At 43.0% G+C, this 19,731-nt stretch overlaps 2 protein-coding genes across 10 annotated transcripts; both read right to left on the reverse strand.

Annotated features, from left to right (window-relative positions):
- Positions 1 to 55: 55 nt before the first annotated feature.
- On the reverse strand, positions 56 to 4,308 carry asb8 (ankyrin repeat and SOCS box containing 8). 6 transcript variants are annotated; one of them, XM_080832162.1, is made up of 4 exons: positions 4,127 to 4,308; positions 2,213 to 2,408; positions 2,018 to 2,122; positions 56 to 1,887 (listed from the first exon to the last, which is right to left on the reverse strand). In XM_080832162.1, exons 2-4 carry the CDS (start codon positions 2,339 to 2,341, stop codon positions 1,252 to 1,254), a joined length of 870 nt encoding a protein of 289 aa, XP_080688288.1. In that variant the 5' UTR covers positions 2,342 to 2,408; positions 4,127 to 4,308; the 3' UTR covers positions 56 to 1,251. The 6 variants fall into 6 exon arrangements, with proteins under 6 accessions (XP_080688288.1, XP_080688285.1, XP_080688286.1 ...); XM_080832159.1 differs by having other exon boundaries at positions 4,082 to 4,308; XM_080832160.1 differs by lacking the exon at positions 4,127 to 4,308 and adding an exon at positions 3,626 to 3,669.
- Positions 4,309 to 5,065: 757 nt separating this feature from the next.
- On the reverse strand, positions 5,066 to 19,281 carry larp4aa (La ribonucleoprotein 4Aa). 4 transcript variants are annotated; one of them, XM_080832850.1, is made up of 17 exons: positions 19,022 to 19,281; positions 16,283 to 16,409; positions 15,860 to 16,012; positions 15,592 to 15,679; positions 15,338 to 15,474; positions 14,970 to 15,073; positions 14,765 to 14,875; positions 14,603 to 14,656; positions 14,274 to 14,486; positions 14,004 to 14,107; positions 13,634 to 13,675; positions 12,663 to 12,872; positions 12,157 to 12,208; positions 11,450 to 11,608; positions 11,108 to 11,250; positions 10,576 to 10,864; positions 5,066 to 8,612 (listed from the first exon to the last, which is right to left on the reverse strand). In XM_080832850.1, exons 1-17 carry the CDS (start codon positions 19,133 to 19,135, stop codon positions 8,214 to 8,216), a joined length of 2,499 nt encoding a protein of 832 aa, XP_080688976.1. In that variant the 5' UTR covers positions 19,136 to 19,281; the 3' UTR covers positions 5,066 to 8,213. The 4 variants fall into 4 exon arrangements, with proteins under 4 accessions (XP_080688976.1, XP_080688975.1, XP_080688978.1 ...); XM_080832849.1 differs by having other exon boundaries at positions 10,576 to 10,867; XM_080832852.1 differs by lacking the exon at positions 19,022 to 19,281 and adding an exon at positions 17,154 to 17,287 and having other exon boundaries at positions 10,576 to 10,867.
- Between the last annotated feature and the right edge of the window lie 450 nt (positions 19,282 to 19,731).

Here is a 19,731-nt window from a genome sequence, read left to right on the forward strand (position 1 = left end):
CCAACTGTACCTTCAATGTATTAATAAGAGTAAGAAAAAGACAAACCCAGGTGCATTGATTATGACAAGTGGAAAGACTTTTACTTTCTGTATAAAGAAAAGAAGAATGCACTTTTCGGTTGACTGTACATTGACTTTTTTTCCTCAAAGCTGAAATTACCATGAAGTAATTTTGTATGCCTTAGTTAAGTTCTTGTACAAACATAAAATGTTAACAGTTGCCACAACTGAGAAGAAAGAGGTAGCAAAGAAACAAGGAAAAAGCAACTGAGATTAGCATTAGGCCTTAACTAAAGATGAAGCAACATTTCAGACAGTTTAGATTATTTCACATTGTTCACAAACTTAAACCATGCCTTTCTTTAAAATCCCACATTCATAATTTGAAGATGTCCAATGATTTAACTGCTTCTCAGCATAGTAGGAAATTAGTCGTCAAAACAGTTAATGTTTTGCAGAGAATATATATATATATATTTTTTCATTATTCCTATGAGCACCAGAGGAAACAAAAATGTATTAACATTACTAAAATATATACTGTTCACAGAAAATAATAAAATGTATTTAAAAGACTGCACGCATGCTTAAGAAACAATTACCTGACCAAAAATGTACCATTTTCCATGATTTGATCTATATATATATATATATATATATATATATATATATATATAGAGGAGTGGGTGACTGTCTGAAATATATACACAAAGCAAAATGTTGTACATATATGAATTACGAGCATTCACAAGTAATAACTTTAAGTGCTATATCATACAAATTATTCTTTCTGTAATATTGAAAAATAAGCTGTTTGGGCCATTCAAAATATTTTTTTGAAAAAAGGGATATCGAAATTAGGCTAAAAATGTAAGACACCTTTCCTTTGTATCTATGGAGATTTGTGGAAATCAGTTACCTAATTGCAGTCATTCCATTTTACAGGAAAAAAAATTGTTCATACCTTTAAACACCTTAATCATGACTGCATCTAGGCCTATGCAGGATCGCATATTCAGATCAGGAAAACAAAGTGGGAAGCACTTGACTGTCACCCTGTCACGGTCACCTTAAAGACACATACAACAGCTGACTACACACAGACACTTGCCGTCACACCATTTAAAAAAAAAAGAATGATAGACTTTTTTTCAGTATTATACAAATACAACCAATTCCTCTGTTACACTGCACTGTGAGCAGTCTTTCCCCACTCACTGTACTGTTATTCCTGCACTAGCCTCTGGGCTGTCAGTCTCTGAGCAGCACATACTCTTTGACAGACTCAGGAAGTGGGAGTTGCTTGACAGCTGTAGGCAGGTACTGCACTCCCAGACTCTGACGAACAGCGCAGCGGGCCAGGCCACGCAGGCTCGGTGGCTGGGACACCATGCTGGTCAGGCGTGCCAGCAGCTGGGGATCCTTGCTGAGCTCACGGGGCAGGGTGCCGTCGGCGCGGTGAATCTGGAAGAGGCCGGCAGCCCGGCACAGCAGCTCCAGGCACTCTTCCTCCTGCTCCGTCCCCAGGCCACGTGCCAGCAGGGCCACCAGTCGCGAGATGGGAGTCTGGCCTTTCAGGTTGGTGACGTGCACCTGGGCGCCATACTCCAGGAGCACACGGACGCTCTCCAGGTTGCCCTTCATGGCGGCCCAGCTTAGTGGTGTGTCATTGTTGTAATCACGGGCATTGGGGCAGGCCCCACTCTCCAGCAAGGCACGCACACACTCTGGGTTATCCTTGAAGGAAGCCCAATGCAAGGGGGTATCCTTGTTGCCATCCAGTGCATTGGGCAGGGCACCATACTCCAGTAGTAGCTCCACACAGCTCTCGTCCTTCTCAGCAGCATAGTGTAGTGCTGTACGATTATACCCATCCAGGGCATTAACCTGTGGACCAACTCAAAGTTAGGCTAAGGGCGTACAAAGGGAGTAACTTAAGAGTACTAAAAGTTTAGCCAGTAATGTACTGTTGATATCGTTACCAGCTAATTAGTATAGAAAAGTAGTAGTAGCATACCTCTGCTCCTTTCTCCAACAAAAGCTCAACACAGTCAGCATCAGCCACCATGCAAGCACAATGAAGTGGCTTCAGTGTGCCATGCATTCGGTTGACATCTGCCCCCTAGACAAGCAAGATATCAGATAAGTGCATTCCCGTACATGGTAAAGATTACTTCAGAGTTGCGAATGGCAAGTCATGTATCAGGTTTACCTTGCGTATAAGGTCTTCAACATTGTCATGAGGAAATGAGCGTATGGCAGCAATGGTCCGTATAAGCCTCTCAGACAGAGAATATTTACTTTGAATGCTCTGCATGATGTACCACATAGTTGAGCTCATTTGGACCGGAAGAACATCTCACCCCAGCTGGGTGACTTCACACCACACTCGAACACACCAACTCGAGCTAAAGTAAAAAGACACAAGTTACATCATGGCAAATGCTAGGACTGTTATAAATATGAGGCCTGAATAGGTTTTCAAATACACTCATACATTTTTGTGTAAGAAATATAATTATAAGGCACATTTTCAAGAGAATACAATGATTTTATAACTACTATTTTAGGTAGGGTAGGGGCAGCGGCTGATAACCAGCTGTAAGACACACATTTGACATTTCTATGGGCACGAAAATCCGGCATTAAGTAACAGTTTTAAGGTTTTAAAAACTGTCAAATGGACATTTACACGCTTATATCTGTGTTAGTTGTTCAATCCTAGCCCACTGAATTACTGATAAACACTAGGAATGGAAGGCTGCGATATGCACTAGGGGCATGAGCCTGTGTTGCTGACTTGCAGAATAGCTAACTAGCTAGCCAGCAAAGACAACAATATGCGAATAACCAACCTATACCAACCTACGACGGAACTCTCTGTAAAGATCATCTTAAACGTTTACAGTAATTATGACAGGAACCCTATGATGCATAATAATCCAACTGTCAAAAATGTGAACGGACAGCAAGCTAAATAGCATACAAAAACAGAACAGTTCGGTTGGCTACAAATCATATCATGCTAGCTATAGTTGGGCTAACATTACATGTCCCATTAAAGCGTTTCTGCTTATTAATTTCCTCAAACAAATAGGGTACTAGTTGAACTGAGCATGCATATGTATAAAGACCAACGATACACACACACGCGAGGTTCCTGTTATTTCTTGTCATTTTGGGAATTAACGTTACACTTGTAGTGACATGTTTACTACAGTAACGTCAGCTAACGAGCTAGAATGCTCTACAAGCAAGTGGCTAGCGTAACTTAGCTTCAATATCATAGTGACCAATATCCATTTTATAACACAAAATACAAGAATACGTTTTAATCATTTGTCGACATTAAATTGGACTCATTTCTCTCTATACGTAATGTTGCCTTCTGTAGGAATAACGAACCTTTACGTACTCACGGAAGCAAACCCAGTCAGCTGAGCTGGCTAACTACGGCAGCAACACTCTTTCGTCAGCTCATCAAAAACACAGCGACGCCATGTTCATCACGTCATCGCGACGATTACACGCCGCCGTGCATTCAAACAAACATACACTTGTTACCGGAGGGAAACAGCCATACAATGAAGGCAGTACAATTCATCCTTCAAAATTGTTATATTACCGCGCGGTCCAAAGTTGCTCTTCAAGCCCACACGTGCTTGCTAACGATGTTAAAATGTCACTGCAAGCATTCCACACATACCAGGAACTCCAAATATAGTCTTCAGTTGTCTGTGAACATGCCATGTATGGTTTTTAAAACCCACCAAACTAACCGCACAGTACTACAATTACAATCACTCAACAATTAAAATTCAAAGTGCATACAACTTATTAAGATCGCATTGACTGAAGAATATCGCTCTTCGCAAATACTATTTACAATGTTATCGGGGGAAAAACAGGACCGTAAGCTGGTATGCTGGCCATTAGAGCATTACCTTATTAGGTAAAGATACGAAAGCATTAAAAATGTAAATGTATAAAGATTGTAATATCTTCAAAAATCAAAAATCAAAAAATAGGCCTGCTTTCAGATGGTTAATTTCAGGAAACACAAGTCATTGTGAAAACACACCCTTCTTAAAACGGCAGTTGCTTACAACTCCCATCTGGACTCAACTGCAGGATGATGGTACGGCACTTCGTCCCCTCTTCACTGTTCTGATCCGATTTAATTCAATGGCTCTTTGGTACGAACGAAGGAACCTTCAGTGAGAATTAGCCAACCACAACAGGTAGATGTTGTGGCGTTACGTTCCTCAAAAGCAGAAGGGGTTACAGTTAGAAAACACACCATCTAAACTTTGCCCGAGGAGCATCGCTGGTTGAGGGCGCTAGAGAGTAAATGGAGAGAAGGGGGCAGCGTTAGCAAGCACAAAGCAGTAAATCAAGAGACATAAAACATTCTCTGGTTGTTTCATGGCGCTGACGTTATAAAGCACAGACAAACACGGCCACACCTCCTCGCAACTCTGAGGGAAGATTTAGTTTGAAAGCATCAGAGTTCAAGAGTCATCCTCCAGTTCGCTGTGGCCTCTGTTCTACATGTGTGTAGCGCAGCCCCGCCCTCGGTCGAACAAGAAACTCGGACCTGAAATTGGATGTAGATAAATCTAGTAACCCCCTCCCCCTAAACTTATAATAACGATGAGCCATTCTAGGAAAGGCACGGAGCCGTAAGGTCCTACTCCCTTCAAAGAGATGTTATTCTAGTCCCAGCTGTTTTGAGCAAACACATATAGCTATAATATTTCAAATGCAAAGAAAACCTTGCCATAGCGGCTGTTCGTTTTCGTTTATGCATCATTTCAGCACAGCCACATAAAAAAGGTCAAAAGGCCAATCAGCTAGTATTAAGTAACATATAATGGTGTCAAGTCTCGAGCACTAATCTTTGGTGTCCTGAAAAGCAAATGGAGGCGTACAGCCAGGGTCATTAAAAAGATTAAGAACATCTAGTTATATGAAAAACAAATTAAATGTATTACAACACACACACACACAAACACACACACACCAAAAACAAGAGTTTGAACTCTAAGGCCAAAACAAAATAATTTATTTTCTTTTTGTGACATTTTATTCAGACAGCTAGAATTTAGTGTCTCAAACACTTCAATCCGTTGCTATATATTCTTCCCTTTGCCACCCCACCTCTAAATCAAGAAAACAGAAATAACCCAAACATTAAGGAGAAAATGCTATTCCTGTAGATTTTTGCAAGCCTGTCAACATCAATATCATTATGCTTCTAAAATGATTTCACATTACATAACAGTAAGATTTTTTTTTTCTTTTTTAAACAAGTTAGTGCATTTTATTTTATTACACTAAACCACTAGCTGCTCATATTCATTAATGGAAAAAAAACAAACAAAAAAAAAGCCCCAGTGATTCATTATTCATGTACTGCATTACTAAAACCCTAGTCAATGCATCAAGTATTCTCATCTGAAATTTCAATCAATATACAAATGTTAGATGTGTGACTCTCACCCAGTACCATTTCTCAACATTAGGGGAAATGGGTTCATGAGGATTGAGCGTGCACAGAGGGTGGGGGAGGGGGCGTGAAGTATGAAGCTTCACACAGTAGGATCAAAATAAATAATTGAAAATAATAATAATAATAATGCAATACTTAAAAACAAAATCCAACTGCAATACTGATTTCCAAAACAGACTAGTTTTTTCCCCAAGATGAAACGGCACCAACTCCATCCTCACATCACAAAAAAAAAAAAATGAACCACACAACTGTGGAGGCGGTCGGTCAGTGTTCCGTAAGCATGTTTGTTGAAGGTAAGGTCGTACTCTTACTGGTCTCAATGTCACACTCCCACACCACTCTCCATGTGGTGGTGGGGGTGGGGGGGCTGATAAAGAAATAAGTGACTACACTCTCATAACAGCTGGTAAAGTTCACTGCTCTAAAGCCTAAATCATAACAAGTTACAAGAACACATTGGCCCGCTGGTTGTTTGAAACTCTCACCAACATTCAACATGGTAAGCTATGGACTGCAGGCAGCTGGCACATCATATGAACATCAGACATAGGCTAGTGTCAACCATTTGAATGGTGTGGCAACACAATGATCAGCACATTTTCCAGGAATGGTCTTTGATACATTCCACATGAGGATATTTCTTGTGCTACAAAAAACATAAAGGGGAAGGGAGTACGTCAAAGTTTCCAAGCCGGTTTTGGAACTACCAGTTATCATTCCCAGTTAACTCAATGGCTGGTCCCGCAGAGCTTTAAACCTTGGAACCTCAATACAAATGCAACACTGCCTTTCCTTGCTGGTGTTCCTGCTTCTTATCTTAGCGCACCTCACTGAACTGGTGTCAGATGGCCCAACAAATCATCTGCCACACAAGTAACAGTGACCTCAGACACCACACCACCTGGGTAGGTCCATCCTCCTAAGCTCAATCTAGCCGTCAAGGAAATACCATGAACTAACATTTCAGGAAAAAGACAACGGAGTAGTGACCCTACTCTAATCACCAATGGACAGATTCTTTAGAGAATCCAACCCTGGGACAAGATTCATTTAAAACATACAAGAAGTGGAAATATGTTACAGTTGCCACCTTTATCAATCCTCTTTCTCCTATAGCAGACAATAAGGGCCTTTGAGTAAGCAAAAAAAAAAAAAAAGGAAAAATCACACATGTGCTAATCAGATTTGAGACCACACTTGACCTATTATTCTGTACAATCACAACCGCGCAGTTAATCAAACAATAACGATTTCCATGTGTAGATCAACCCTGAATGTTCCATTTCAATGTAGAGTTCTCACAACAAAAGAGGGAACAAAAGAAAAAAAGAAAGAAAAAGATATTTCATCTGCATCAACCTACTCCTTCTCATCCTCTGCCTTAAAGGACACCATGTTGTAAACATATAGAGTCAGGCTGATTATCAACAAATATGAGCACACAGTACAAAATCAGTTCAAGGGGTGAGGGAGGCAATGCACAATTAACAAATCTGAGATGACAAAGTATATCAGACTCTGTAACTGTCTCTGGCTCTGATCTGTGATGCATTGAGGGTCAGTGCTTGATTAAAATCAGATTGCAGCTTCAAAAAAAAATAAAAAATTAGGAAAAAGATAAATTACCCTTCTGTGAACCAGTGACAGGTCAGCATTATTATTGGCAAGCTGTGACTGAGAAAATTGACAAGGCTCCATAACCATCTAATCTTAATTTTGCAATATTTAGTACAATATTTAAAAAGGTTTGCTAGCTATCCAACACCATGTCACTGATTCTGAAAGCATACAGAATTAATCGATAGCAATGTCACGCAATTTAAATGGAAAAAAAGGAAAGAAAGAAAGAAAAAAACTAAACAAAAAAAGACCAACAGTAAGTATTACTGTTGCTCCTAAATTGGTTTTCCAAACAATTCATTCTCAACCAAACATATCCTATAGGAGACCTAAGCCCCAAGATGATGCAATACTACTGAAAACCACATCCTTCCACACAGCTTCAAAGTTCATATACACTGACTGCAAAAAGTCACTCTCACTCCCAGTGTCTTGCAATTTGCAAATAAGCTTTTTTTCATGAAAAACAGATTGGATGAATCATTGCATGTTAAAGTGATATCTTTGTATAGGTACATGACATGTATATATGCCTGTTCCTTTCTTCTTAGTGCATAAGTTCATTGCAGACCACTGTCATTCATATAGAATGACAGTGATGGGCTTCTTCACTGCCCAAGGATCCATCTATAGGCCCAATCTGAGGCAAGAGAAGGTGACCATCTTTTGGGGAAAAAAAGGAAGGAGGGGAGCAAAAAAAAAAAAGAATGAAAGGAAAAAAAAAAAAACCACTTGGATTTACATTCTGAGGGGGGACATTTTCAATACAACAAGCTCAGAGATGGGATCCTTTTTCCTATTCGATCACTCCCTTTCGTTTGCCCTGCTTTACGATTGTTTTTTTTTATGCCCATTTTTCCTGGATGTCCCAGTCTGCAGTCATTGCAAGAGACTTTCCTCTAGACATGCCCCAGGCAGGAGAGGTGGCTACCATTTAGGTTGTTGCTTTTATATATCTTATTTTTCATCTCTTTTTGTTTATATATATTTTTATATATATTTATTTATATATTTTATATATGCGTGTATATATTCATACATTTGTACTGGATTCGTTTTTTGTTTTCTCTGCAAGTCTTTACTTTGGCGATATGGGAGGGATGTTCTGCTCTTTGCCCGTATGTCTGGGGCCTCCCTGGGGGGAGTTGCGTCGGCCGAAGGGGGGGCGCCGTTGCTGCTCTCTGAGCTTGAGGCCACCCGTGCCAGCCCTGGGGGGGCCGTTGTTGCGGTAGTAGCCCTGGCCATCGCGGGGGGGTCGTCCCTCACGGCCCTTGAACTCAGCCCCACGCTCCAGGGGCCGCTCGGGCTTGTCTGAGGGGCTGCCAGCCGGCTCCTCGGCCTTGTTGACACGCAGTTCGCGCAGAGGCTGGGAGGCCGGAGGGGTGGTGGCGGCAGCGGCGGAGGAGGGGGGCGGCGTTGGTGGAGGATCCTTTGGGGGGCGCTGGCACACCTCAGCGTAGCTCAATTTGCGGGGCTCCTACCAGGGGGAATGAAAAAGACGGGGGGGTTAACACACTTCACACCACATCAGAGGTCATCGCTCACGTCATCGTACACTCTTCACCAGGCTTTTAGCTAGGCATGCGTCTGAGCGTCTTTCGGACGCACTGTTCTAAAATAATAAAACATTGGACGCACTACTTTAAGGCTGACGCCCTACAGACGCCCTGAGTATTTCATCCCCTGTTTTTCCGGTAATAATATTTCTATCACAAAAGAAATTAATAACAGATTGAAATGAACAGATAGTTCACGTAGCACTAAACAGACACGTCTAATGCGTTAACGTTAACGGCAGTGTTGCCATGACCGCAGGTTTCCCGCGGGCTACTTTTGAAGTGTTGACGCGGGTTGAATTTTTTTCCCGCTGGTTCAGGTAAACCTAATCCTAACCTAATTTATACCCAAATCCTACCAACGTGACTTCAGAACAGCACGTAAACACATGGACATGGGACAAGCTGAAATTATTTTAATTCAGTAAATACATAGCCTATTGTAACGTGCCGGCATAGTCGCCCCATAATGCCGTGCGGAGGGCGCATACTTTCTGTTTGTAATGCACAGAGCTCAACAATGTTCCTTACTCTACTAATTGCATGTCGTTGTTCTGTGTTGGGACTGCATTTACACAGGTGTGTGACGGAACACAGTCTGTTCGAGATACCTTGTAACAGGGCATAAACCCCGTGCCATTTTGAAATTGTGTTGCGTTTCGTGTAGAGCAATAAAAAGCCATATTACGCATTCGAGATTTGTAACACTATTTACACATGTATGAACTGTAAGTACATGATTTAAATATAGTGAAGCAACACGATGAGGTGTTTCAGTTGAAATAAGGTATTGCATTAACTACAGTGTGTATATGAAGTAAAAACAGTACATTGTCCAGGCACGACAATAATATGTCAAAACTCCGTCGCGGGGAGGGGGCAGGTTCCCCGACGAAGTGTCATCTTTTCCACAAACTCAAATCTGGTCACCCTATATTAGCATATAATACACGTAGCATATAAAAACATAAAAACATAGCTTATAACTGCTAAGTGTCTTGCACAAAATATATGAAAGATTAACTAAATTGAATATGTAATCACTAGTCAAGGAAGACTCTAGGACTAAGATATTCATAAAAAGTTAAAAATTTTATTTGGGTCAGCCAAGTCTAACACTATGTGACTATCAACTGACCAGTAGCCCCCTGCATGTATACATACAAGATGTACATGGCAGTTCTGGCTTGAATTTCTTCTGTGTTGGTATGATTTTCAGTTTGTGTGGTACACTGATGTACATCATATGTGACAATTAAGCAACAATACTGCAACAGACACACCAAAAAATATTACCTGAATTCCACAAAATGTGCACCTCAAAATGCAGTTAAATAGCGTTTCAGACAGTTAAGAATAAAAAATTTGACGGGGCGAGGTGCCAGACCCCCCTACGATACTTGCGCCTGCGGCGCGCGCGCTCCACCGCGTTGGGTTAAATGACAAAAGGGACCCCCCCTAAAAAAAATCCTAGCTAAAAGCCTGCTCTTCACTAACTGTCGCTCAGGCCTTCAGATCTCATAATCTTACCGCTCATTGGGTCTGGACATGAGGAGGATCATGACTTGTGTGGGGAGAGAGAGCAGAGAAATAGGTAGAGGAAGAGCAGAGAAATAGGTAGAGGGACAGGGTAAAGAGAGACATAAGGTAGAACCAGCAAAAGCCAGTCCCCTCCCCTTTCCAGGGCACCTCTATGCGCATTATTTTCTCATCACCAGACCTGAGGACATTATTCAAGGCCAATCCTTTGTCTTTAGGAACTGCCCTCATATTAGCAACAAGCGGCAGACAGCCACAACACAATCAAGTGGATAGTTAAGGTGTAAATAGTGGGAAAAGCCTGACTTTCTCCATGATTTAGTGCATGCATGTGCGATGTCTCACCATAACAGGGGTAGTGGTGGAGGTGGTGTTGTTGGTGGCTGTGGTGGTGGGGGTGGAGGGGGGAACTGGGCTGGCCTGAGGGGTTGCCATGGCCGGGGCTGCGCTGGGCTGAAGCTTGGGGGCCGCGCTGGGCTGAAGTTTGGGGCCAGCTGCCAGCTGTATCTGTGAGGGTGGGGGGGCTGTGGTGGTGATGGCGGCGGAGGGGGCAGCAGCAGCGACAGGGGTTGCCGGCGTCTCTTTATGACCAGGGGGCTCAGGCTTCTCCGGTTTCTTCTCCTGGTGGCTCATGCTGCTGAGAGGAGAGAAGGGAAGGGGGGAGGAGAGGAGAGGCAAAATAACAATGGGAAACATTAGAGTTGCTGACAAAGCCAGGTGGAAGGGCTTCTGCAGGAGTGCCACTTCACCTCCAGCTCCTTTTGTCTTTCGACTGTCAGAAGGACAAAAGATTCAACATCCCAAAAAAAAAAAAAAAAAAAAAACCTAAACTCCTCAAACACATTGGCTTCCCTCTTTGGGTGGCAAGGCATTGTACCTGGCTGTAGTAGACTCCAAGGTGTGTGAAGTGGTTTTGCTTGCAGGCTGGGCAGGCCTGGTGCTGACGGTGTCCTCTGGGGCTGGGGTATGATTTATGGCTGCCTCCTTGCTGGCATCCGACTGCTGCTGCTGCTGCTGGGACTGAGGACACCCACAAATAACTTTTTGATTAATACATGTCCAAACACCACACACTTTCAGGCTCCTCCATTTTTGGCAGTATGTATGGACAGGGGGAAAAAATAGGGCTGACTAAACCCAACAAAATTAACTACTAAACTAGTCTATTTAGAAAGAAAGAAAAAAAGAGAAAAGCCTGCTGTGAGCGTGTTGGGCTGACCTTGTCTCTGTTGAGGCCGCGCACCACATCAGACATGCGGTTTTCCAGCACGGGCTCGCCCTGCGTGCTTACCACACAACCCGGCAGAGGAGGGAAGTTGGAGGCAGCCAGGTCAAACTTGGGCTGAGGGATTTTGACCTCTGTGAGAGGAACCTGCCGCTGAAGGGGGAGGGTAAAAGGACACAATGCATAAACGAGACGAAGATATGGGGGGGGGGGGGGTCAACACACTTCACACCACATCAGAGGTCATCGCTCACGTCATCGTACACTCTTAACTAACTGTCGCTCAGGCCTTCAGATCTCATAATCTTACCGCTCATTGGGTCTGGACATGAGGAGGATTGTGACTTGTGTGGGGAGAGAGAGCAGAGCAATAGGTAGAGGAAGAGCAGAGAAATAGGTAGAGGGACAGGGTAAAGAGAGACATAAGGTAGAACCAGCAGAAGCCAGTCCCCTCCCCTTTCCAGGGCACCTCTATGCGCATTATTTTCTCATCACCAGACCTGAGGACATTATTCAAGGCCAATCCTTTGTCTTTAGGAACTGCCCTCATATTAGCAACAAGCGGCAGACAGCCACAACACAATCAAGTTGACAGTTAAGTTGTAAATACTGGGATTTATATCTAGACAAAACAGAAAAGATCAGACCGTAATAGAAAGCCTGGTATGTTTCCAGGCACTTTGGGGGAATTAAACTCTTACCGTAGTGCGCTCGTCTTCTCTCCTCCTGCGGTTCCCTCTGTATGTACTCCTCCTGTAACAAAAGTGGCAAGGGAAGGTTACAAAATAGTCACCAGCTACAACCAGGTTAGTTTCAGGTTCCCTGTCTCTCTCTGGCCTTCAGATCTCATAATCTTACCGCTCATTGGGTCTGAACATGAGGAGGATCATGACTTCTGTGGTGAGACTTGAGAAAAGAGCACAGAAAGAGCAAGACAGAGAGAGAGAGAGCAGAGAGAGAGCAGAGAGAAAGACGAGAGAGAACCAGCAGAAGCCCTTCACTCCCCCATGCTCAGGAGGCCCTCTATGCGCTTGAGTTTCTCATCACTAGGCCTGACGATGTCAAAACTGCCTCTGGGCAACTCAACACCTTTGAGGCATTTCACTCCCAGATAAGCTTGCGCTACAGCTGGTAGATAAAACAGCGACAGAAACACGCCCCAAGGTGACTCAAGAGGCCAAACAAGAGATACGGAGATCCTACTGACCTTCCACGGTTGGCCATGCCAGAGTCGTCAGAGGGCTCGGACGCGGTCAGGTGGGTGAAGGAGGGGCTGAGCTCAGAAGTGGCCAGCGTGGGGCTGCTCCCTGCAGGGGGCTGGGGGCTGCGCAGACCCGTGAGCCCGTCCACCAGGGGAACGGGAGCCACCGGAGAGGGGGCGCCGTCGCTGGACCTTGACTGAGGCTTCACGTGGTTTCTGTTGGGATTACAACACAAGGAAGTTGGGATTTTGGCACAGGATAAACTTAGCTAATGATGAAGCCAGAAGCAATGTCATGATAGGGGGGGAGGGATGTGATGGTACACATTTTAGTCTAACTTCACATCCACTGGGCCATCTCAGAATGGGATGCATGCAATGATGAAACAAAAATGTGTACATGAGCAACCAGTGACATAGGCCAAGAAAGTTTATAATTAACACTTGACTTCGCTTTTTTTTTTTTTGTGCTCCAAAATGGACAAACTAGGCCAATTATAAGAATTTTGGGAACAGTCATTGAATCAAAACATTTAGTCTTAATTCATGCTTGTCTTAGTTAGTTAGCTTGAACACTTCAAGAAGCACAAACAGAATGATCCAACAGCGAATAACCCAACATCACATACAATGGGTGGTTAGCGGTGATGAAGAACTACATGTACAAGTGCAGATATCCAAGGCGGCAACTTTGCTGTGACAACTGAACAATTTGACTGCAGCTCAAAAGCCCAGCATAGTCAAGCCCCATACATATCAGCAACATACATGGCAATTTGCAAAATAAATAAATAAAATAAAGATAATCGCAATGCTGTAACTGGATTTACCACAGTAAATCAAAGAAAGGAAAATACAATGACATGGGGTGAGGCCAGTGTAACTGGCAAAAGCCTGATTAATGCTTAGTTATGTATCTGAAGCTTGTATGATAGAGAAGGGGTGTCTTTCGACTATGACAAGGCTCAAAAGTGTACCTGAAGGCATTTATTACATTCTTTCTGGAATAGAGTGGGACACTGTGGGGACAGCAAGAACACCAACACAAAGTGCTATATTACTTACCCAAAAAGATTATTCTTTTTTTTTTATATTACACTTTAAACAGTACAGTAGAGTTAAGTTCATCCCCTAGTCACTAACACTAGTTTTAAGATTTTTGTTTTAAAAATCACTGACTTTTGCTGCCTGCACTGCATCAATGCATACCTTCCAATTCAATCTTAACACGTATTATTTGAGAAAAAAAATAAAATAAAAATAGGCCACTGATTCATGAAAAATGCAAGATGAGCCAGTATCAAATGGGGAGGGTGACAAATCTGGAATTAAAACATAAAATCATACCGGTTCCGGCTGAAGGGGCGGCCAAGGTTGAGCGAGTTGGAGCCAGTCTTATAGTGTGCAGGTGAGCTAAAACCATTCACAAAGCTACTGTTGGGAAATGGGGCCTGTGGTAGAGAGAAGGGGTTTAGAGATCACATGTGGATGACCTGCACAGTACAGTACAGTACAGTAGTCTATGAAGATTAGTTCTTAGCAGTTATAAAACCCATAAGCACATGCAGTCTCTCTCTCTCTTGCTCAAACACGCCCAGACTGGTGGAGTCTACATACCAGAGGCGTCTCGAAGTACGGCGTGGGCGATGGTGTCCAGGTGGGAGGCATGATGTTGTAGGGCAGGTACTGCTGCTGGGGGCTGTAGACTTGCTGCATGTAGAGGGGCGAGCTGTACTGGGACTGGGTTGGAGTCTGCTGCGAGTACACACTGCAGTCCAGGCTACGGTAGCCATTCTTAGCAAAGAACGTGTTGATAGCTTTTATTCTGGCCTGGAAGTAGGGGGGTCACGAGGTATTAGCCGGAGGTCAGGAGTGATTATAACTGCAGCAGCCAAAGAGCTGAATCACATTCTGCACATTATGATAATTGAGAACCGTCAACTCACCATGATTGGTTTTCCCTGAAATGTTTTCACTTCTTCCCTTAAATACTTGTACGCCTGAACAGGGAAAACACAACAACTTATTCAATACTCTTTGCTGATAGGCTAGACAATCTAAAACCTCCTCTAAGAATCTAATTGAGAAGATATAACTTATACACCCACCTGTTGGGCATCGGTGTCCGATTGGAATGTAATGTACCAGTTATTGTTGTGCGCAAACTCCACGCTGATAACTTTCGGACAGTTGTCGTTCTTAAAAAGGGCCTCCACTTCCTGGGGACGGAGAAGATTGTAAACAAGGTCAGATCATCATGGAGGAGCAACTCAGGACTTTGTTCCTTTCTCATCCTACAGGAGCTGCTCTCACCTCTACAGGTGTGGACTCTGGGACCTCCCTCAGGATGATGATGCAGCGCTTGTGATTGGGCCGAACCTTCTCCCCTTTCTCATCCACTTGTACCATTGGAGATGCTGGGCACAGAAGAGCATCCACAGATCAGTAACGCATGAAGAGGCAACCAAACCAATGGGCATCTTTGTTGCTAAAACATGCAGCAGCTACAGCAAGCGCCCGGTTTGCATATGCCGATAAAGACTATCAAAATTTGAAGTCATACATCCTGTGTTACAGGAATCAGTTGACAGGAACCTTGATTAACATGCTTGATCAGGTATGGTGTTGATACTGCTACATTAGATCAAGTTTTAAGTTACTTAGGCCATGGATCTACTTACATTTAAGCACATCCAGAATAAGGTCCATGTCAGTAGTCAGGACCTTTATGCCCTCCATGCTTGCTATGGTCCAGATGGGGACAAACTGGTCACTGTCCATCTGTGACATGAGGTACAGATCCTTGGACAGATTTTCCCTGTGGCATCAAACAGTAAGAGTAAAAAATGAATGCATGGGCCATACAAATACTTCAAACTACATGAACGCCTGTCCATGCCCACTTAAAATGTATTTCTTTTGTCTAGGGTCTGACCTGGAAAAACAGAACTCCAACTCTTTCTTGAGAGACTCCCGTAAACTCTCAGCAGAGATAGGCTGCTCCATTGTCAGGGTAGAATCAACTGGAACAACAAATTAAATAGTCACCACACACACTAAGAGTTATAATAAGACACTCACATTAAAGACTTCTGAAATCACACCTTATTAGCTGATTAAGTTGTCAAAAAACAGTTGCGGATGCAATTAAAAAGTTACAATTATACATATTTAGCAAAGGAGAAAAGGAGTGTTTGACTGACCATCAATTCCTGTTGCAGGCTCACAGAGGGGGAACTCCAGGTCAGGGGGATCCATACCATTCGCTGTACCCTCGGCAGCACCTGAGGAGCTGCTGTCCTCCAGGCTAGGAAATCCTTCTGTGTATGCTTTACATCCAGAGGTGTCAGGATACCCTATAGATTGTGCATTTAGGGGGAAACAAGTCAAATAACTACTTGTTTGCACAATATAACAAAAGGGAACACGAAAAAAAACTAACGTTTCAAGTCTTCTAAAAACCAGAAATTGCTGACTGATTCGTATGTAAAATAATTCCTAGCAAAGGGGGGTGAAACTCCACACAATCTATTTTAAAAACATTAATGATGTTCCACATGATTGTCAGTTTCAGCAGATGTAAATGAATAAGACTTCTGAAACAGAAGCCCAATAAACTTGCTTACCCTCTGGGATGTTGGTCTGGGACCAGGGGGAGCCCTCTGTGCCATCAGCAGGGGCCTCACTGGGAACAGTAGGCATCTCCTGCCAAACCTTGGCATTCGGGTTCAGACCGGCACCCTTAGAGGTCACCTGAGGCAAACATTGCAGTATATTTTATGTCTTTTCAGTTTGATGCAGCGAGTCCATATCCTCCCTCGACTCAGCTTAATTACATTTTCACTGGATTTGTTTAAATCTTAATCCATGAAAGCCAATAAGGTTTTCTTTTCAAATATGTTCATGCATAACTCATTCAGAACGGTTCGATACATCCAGTCAGCAAAGTCGCCAAGTTAAAAGTTCAAGATCACAATTCAGCTAACCCAATGTGTGCGACCTGTTACGTAATCGTTTTGCTAGTTGCAGTAAAATTATAACGCTCAACGCAAGTTAATATCACAACAAGGAGGTGAGGAAAGTACGCAAATCTTGACGTTAAGAATTCCATGACTATAATGTAAAAGAAATCCCTAAAACCTATGTTTCCACAATGGTAACAACACGCCGACTTTCAATGAGTAGGTTAACGTTAGCAACACAAAACCAAATGACAAAACCTTCAACCAACGTTAATGAATTAACTTTCGGTGAATACTAACATGAAAAGTTGTACAACGTCAACATAAGCAGATTGCAACATCTATTTCGTTGTGATCCAACTACAATGCCCAAATGAGTTAGTGCTATCCGCTAAATAACTAAAGCCATGAGGCCTTCGTGAGCTAGCAAGCTAAATATGCTAACGTTAGCATACTCTCACATGGTCTCCACCGATTGTCCGTGATGCATTCTGCTAAGTTTGCTAACAAGCCAACTACACAAAATCAAGCTTACCTCGATGAACAAAAGCATTTCAGGCGGTACCGTTCACTCAATGAACTAAGGAATTCTTCTAATTCACGAGGTAGTGACCATTTAAGACAGTTTTGCCGCTGAAAGGAAGCTCTTAGAGTTGGACAGATTCCAGCTCAAGTTACTTCCAGCACGCGTGTTCACGACCTTCAACCATTCGCTCTGTGGAAGATGAACTCCGCCTACCCCTCTCTCACTTGAAGCACATTTTACCAACGAGTCGCCGTCTTCCGTAAGATAACCGCCAAGAATTCATGATCATCCTTGCTGTTGGTCAAGGATACCGTCAATCAATTAACAATTTGGTTCTAGTCGTCTAAAACCAGTAAAAATATCTTTAAATTAAACACTAGGTAGTTAATGATACACTGACCTGTTCATAAAGGATTATTTAGATGCCACCAAGGAACCCCCGAGTGTTGCAATATATGTAAAGTTAAAGTGACGCCATGTAATCAAGCGTCTATTTACATTATCCAATTTACAAAACACTTAGTATGGGTCAATAATAAAACAGGCGCCTACAAAATACAACACGAGAGTTTTAAAAAGTGGATCTCTTTAATTTCGTTAACGAAAATAACGTAATCTAGTTCTACTTGTAATTGGCATTACAAGCATATCTGTTACACAGGCGATCATCGAAGCCGTACTTCTTCAACTCGCTTATAAAGCTTTGATTAATTACATGGCTATTCGTTACATTTCCCTTGCATTTAAATCTGGATGTTAAAAGTTAAAAGTATCTATTACACAAACAGAAGATAACTTTGACTTTCGAGTGCTCCATGTCATGAGACCTATGCCATATGACGAGTCTGTCACTAGCCATGGTGGAGCACATGCCATAAGGGGCGCCATTGTCAATGACCACCTGCTACAAAGTGATATAGGCCCTAAACTCATCTGAACGGCAGATGTAGAAATAACCAGCACAACATTAGTCTACACGGGGACTAAATATTTTAAACTTTTCACAAACTGATTCTAAAACCCTGTTCAACGTGGAAGGTGAGGTCAAAGTATGGCCGCGCGTAACAACGACAACTGATATGGTACCCGGGACAGGTATCGACTAATTCTTGCAATATTGTAAAGCCTAAGTTTCTGGCCAAAATATAACTGTAACGTTAAGTACCAATAACCCTAATTAAAGCCAATACTGGGTCCAAGTGATCACTGTATCGGCTGACAGCTGTAACGAAACACGCAGGCCTCGAACGTTCTATTGATTAACAACAGACGGTCTCGAAATGCAATCAAAGCGTGATTTGTTTACATAGGATAGCTTAATTCTTATATTGCTCCATCACAAACAAAGTGCTTAATCTCTTTCGCGGTGACCACATTAACGTCAAGTAGCTCCCTGCTAAGCCGCCACTGACAAAGCAGATATAGCTGGCTAACTGGCCTTACCTCGCAGCGTAGCTTAAAGAGCTGACAAGTCAGCTGCCTGGTAACACGAGTGGCTACAGCGACGTCAACTATACGTTACAGAAATGTCCTACCAAGGGAGCTCAATACACTTAAAAGACTACTAGCCAAATAACTTGTTACTTGGCCATAAATTAAGTCTTGATTCGGATTTAGAGGTTACATCAGACTTGTCATCCAGCACCAGCTTACGTTAACGTTAGCTAACGTAAGTCAAGCAACAAGATTGCCAAGGCAACCCCGACATAGCCAACAAACGTTAGCCTAACGTTAAAATTCTGGCCCACCCTGCAGTGCAGTCATCGAATATGACCCTACTTTCTTAAAAGACAATTGGCCGTTGGCTCAAAACAACAGTTAAAATGTCGAAGGAACGTTAGTTAAATGGTGTCGTGCAATGACAGGCCCGTACTCACCATGCCGCCCGAATCTCCCCCAGTCCCAAGTACCGTCTCGTCCTCTCCACGGGTTTTGGATTCCGGCTCAGCCTCCTCCTGCAGCTGCGGCTCTCCGCCCTGGTCTGAACTCATCGGCCGCTCCTGGCTCACGCCTCCTTCGTCGTTCTCTCCCGACCCCCGCGTGTTACCCCAATTTCCACCAGTTATCGTAAAAACGTTGCCGTTGCCTAACTTATAGTCGATTTACTCTGACTGTCGCGACTAAATCAACTAACAGGTTAGCTAGCTAGCTAGCTAGCTAAATAGTATGAGCTACCAAGTTAGCTATCTTGGCTAGCTAGCTAGCTAGCATACATCGACAAAAATGAGCCAAACTCGAACGTGTAAGTTAGATTCTAATAATGCAAAAAGAGACAAAATGAAAAGTCAGGTCATCAATCTAGGTACTAGTGTTTCCTCTTTGATATTCAAGCTAGCGTTATCTCCAATAAACACATTCCTAACCGGGCGACCGAAGCGGACACAGGGGACACGCACCTTTCCTAAGAGTAGGCAGACATTAATACAGTCCGCCACCGTCCCAATTGCCACTGCGACCTCCTACTGCCCTCTGAAAAGCCCATTTCCGGTTATAAAAAATGACCATAGAATTTTTTTTTTTTAAATGTGTCGTGAACATATGCATAATTTTTAATGTGTTGTGAACATATGCATAATATGCATTTAGG

This window comes from Sprattus sprattus (assembly GCF_963457725.1).
Source record: "Sprattus sprattus genome assembly, chromosome: 2".
Taxonomy (NCBI): domain Eukaryota; kingdom Metazoa; phylum Chordata; class Actinopteri; order Clupeiformes; family Clupeidae; genus Sprattus; species Sprattus sprattus.

Bases quoted from the DNA above. Each gene is read 5' to 3' on its own strand.
- larp4aa (XM_080832849.1), bottom strand. From the start codon at position 19,135: ATGAGTTCAGACCAGGGCGGAGAGCCGCAGCTGCAGGAGGAGGCTGAG. The intron at 14,876-14,969 runs GTGAGAGCAGCT...CTCCGTCCCCAG, and splicing joins CAGAGTCCACACCTGTAGAG to GAAGTGGAGGCCCTTTTTAA. The intron at 14,487-14,602 runs GTGAGTTGACGG...CCCTACTTCCAG, and splicing joins TTCAGGGAAAACCAATCATG to GCCAGAATAAAAGCTATCAA.
- asb8 (XM_080832162.1), bottom strand. From the start codon at position 2,341: ATGAGCTCAACTATGTGGTACATCATGCAGAGCATTCAAAGTAAATAT. The intron at 2,123-2,212 runs GTAAACCTGATA...TTGCTTGTCTAG, and splicing joins TTGAAGACCTTATACGCAAG to GGGGCAGATGTCAACCGAAT. The intron at 1,888-2,017 runs GTATGCTACTAC...GTTGGTCCACAG, and splicing joins TGTTGGAGAAAGGAGCAGAG to GTTAATGCCCTGGATGGGTA.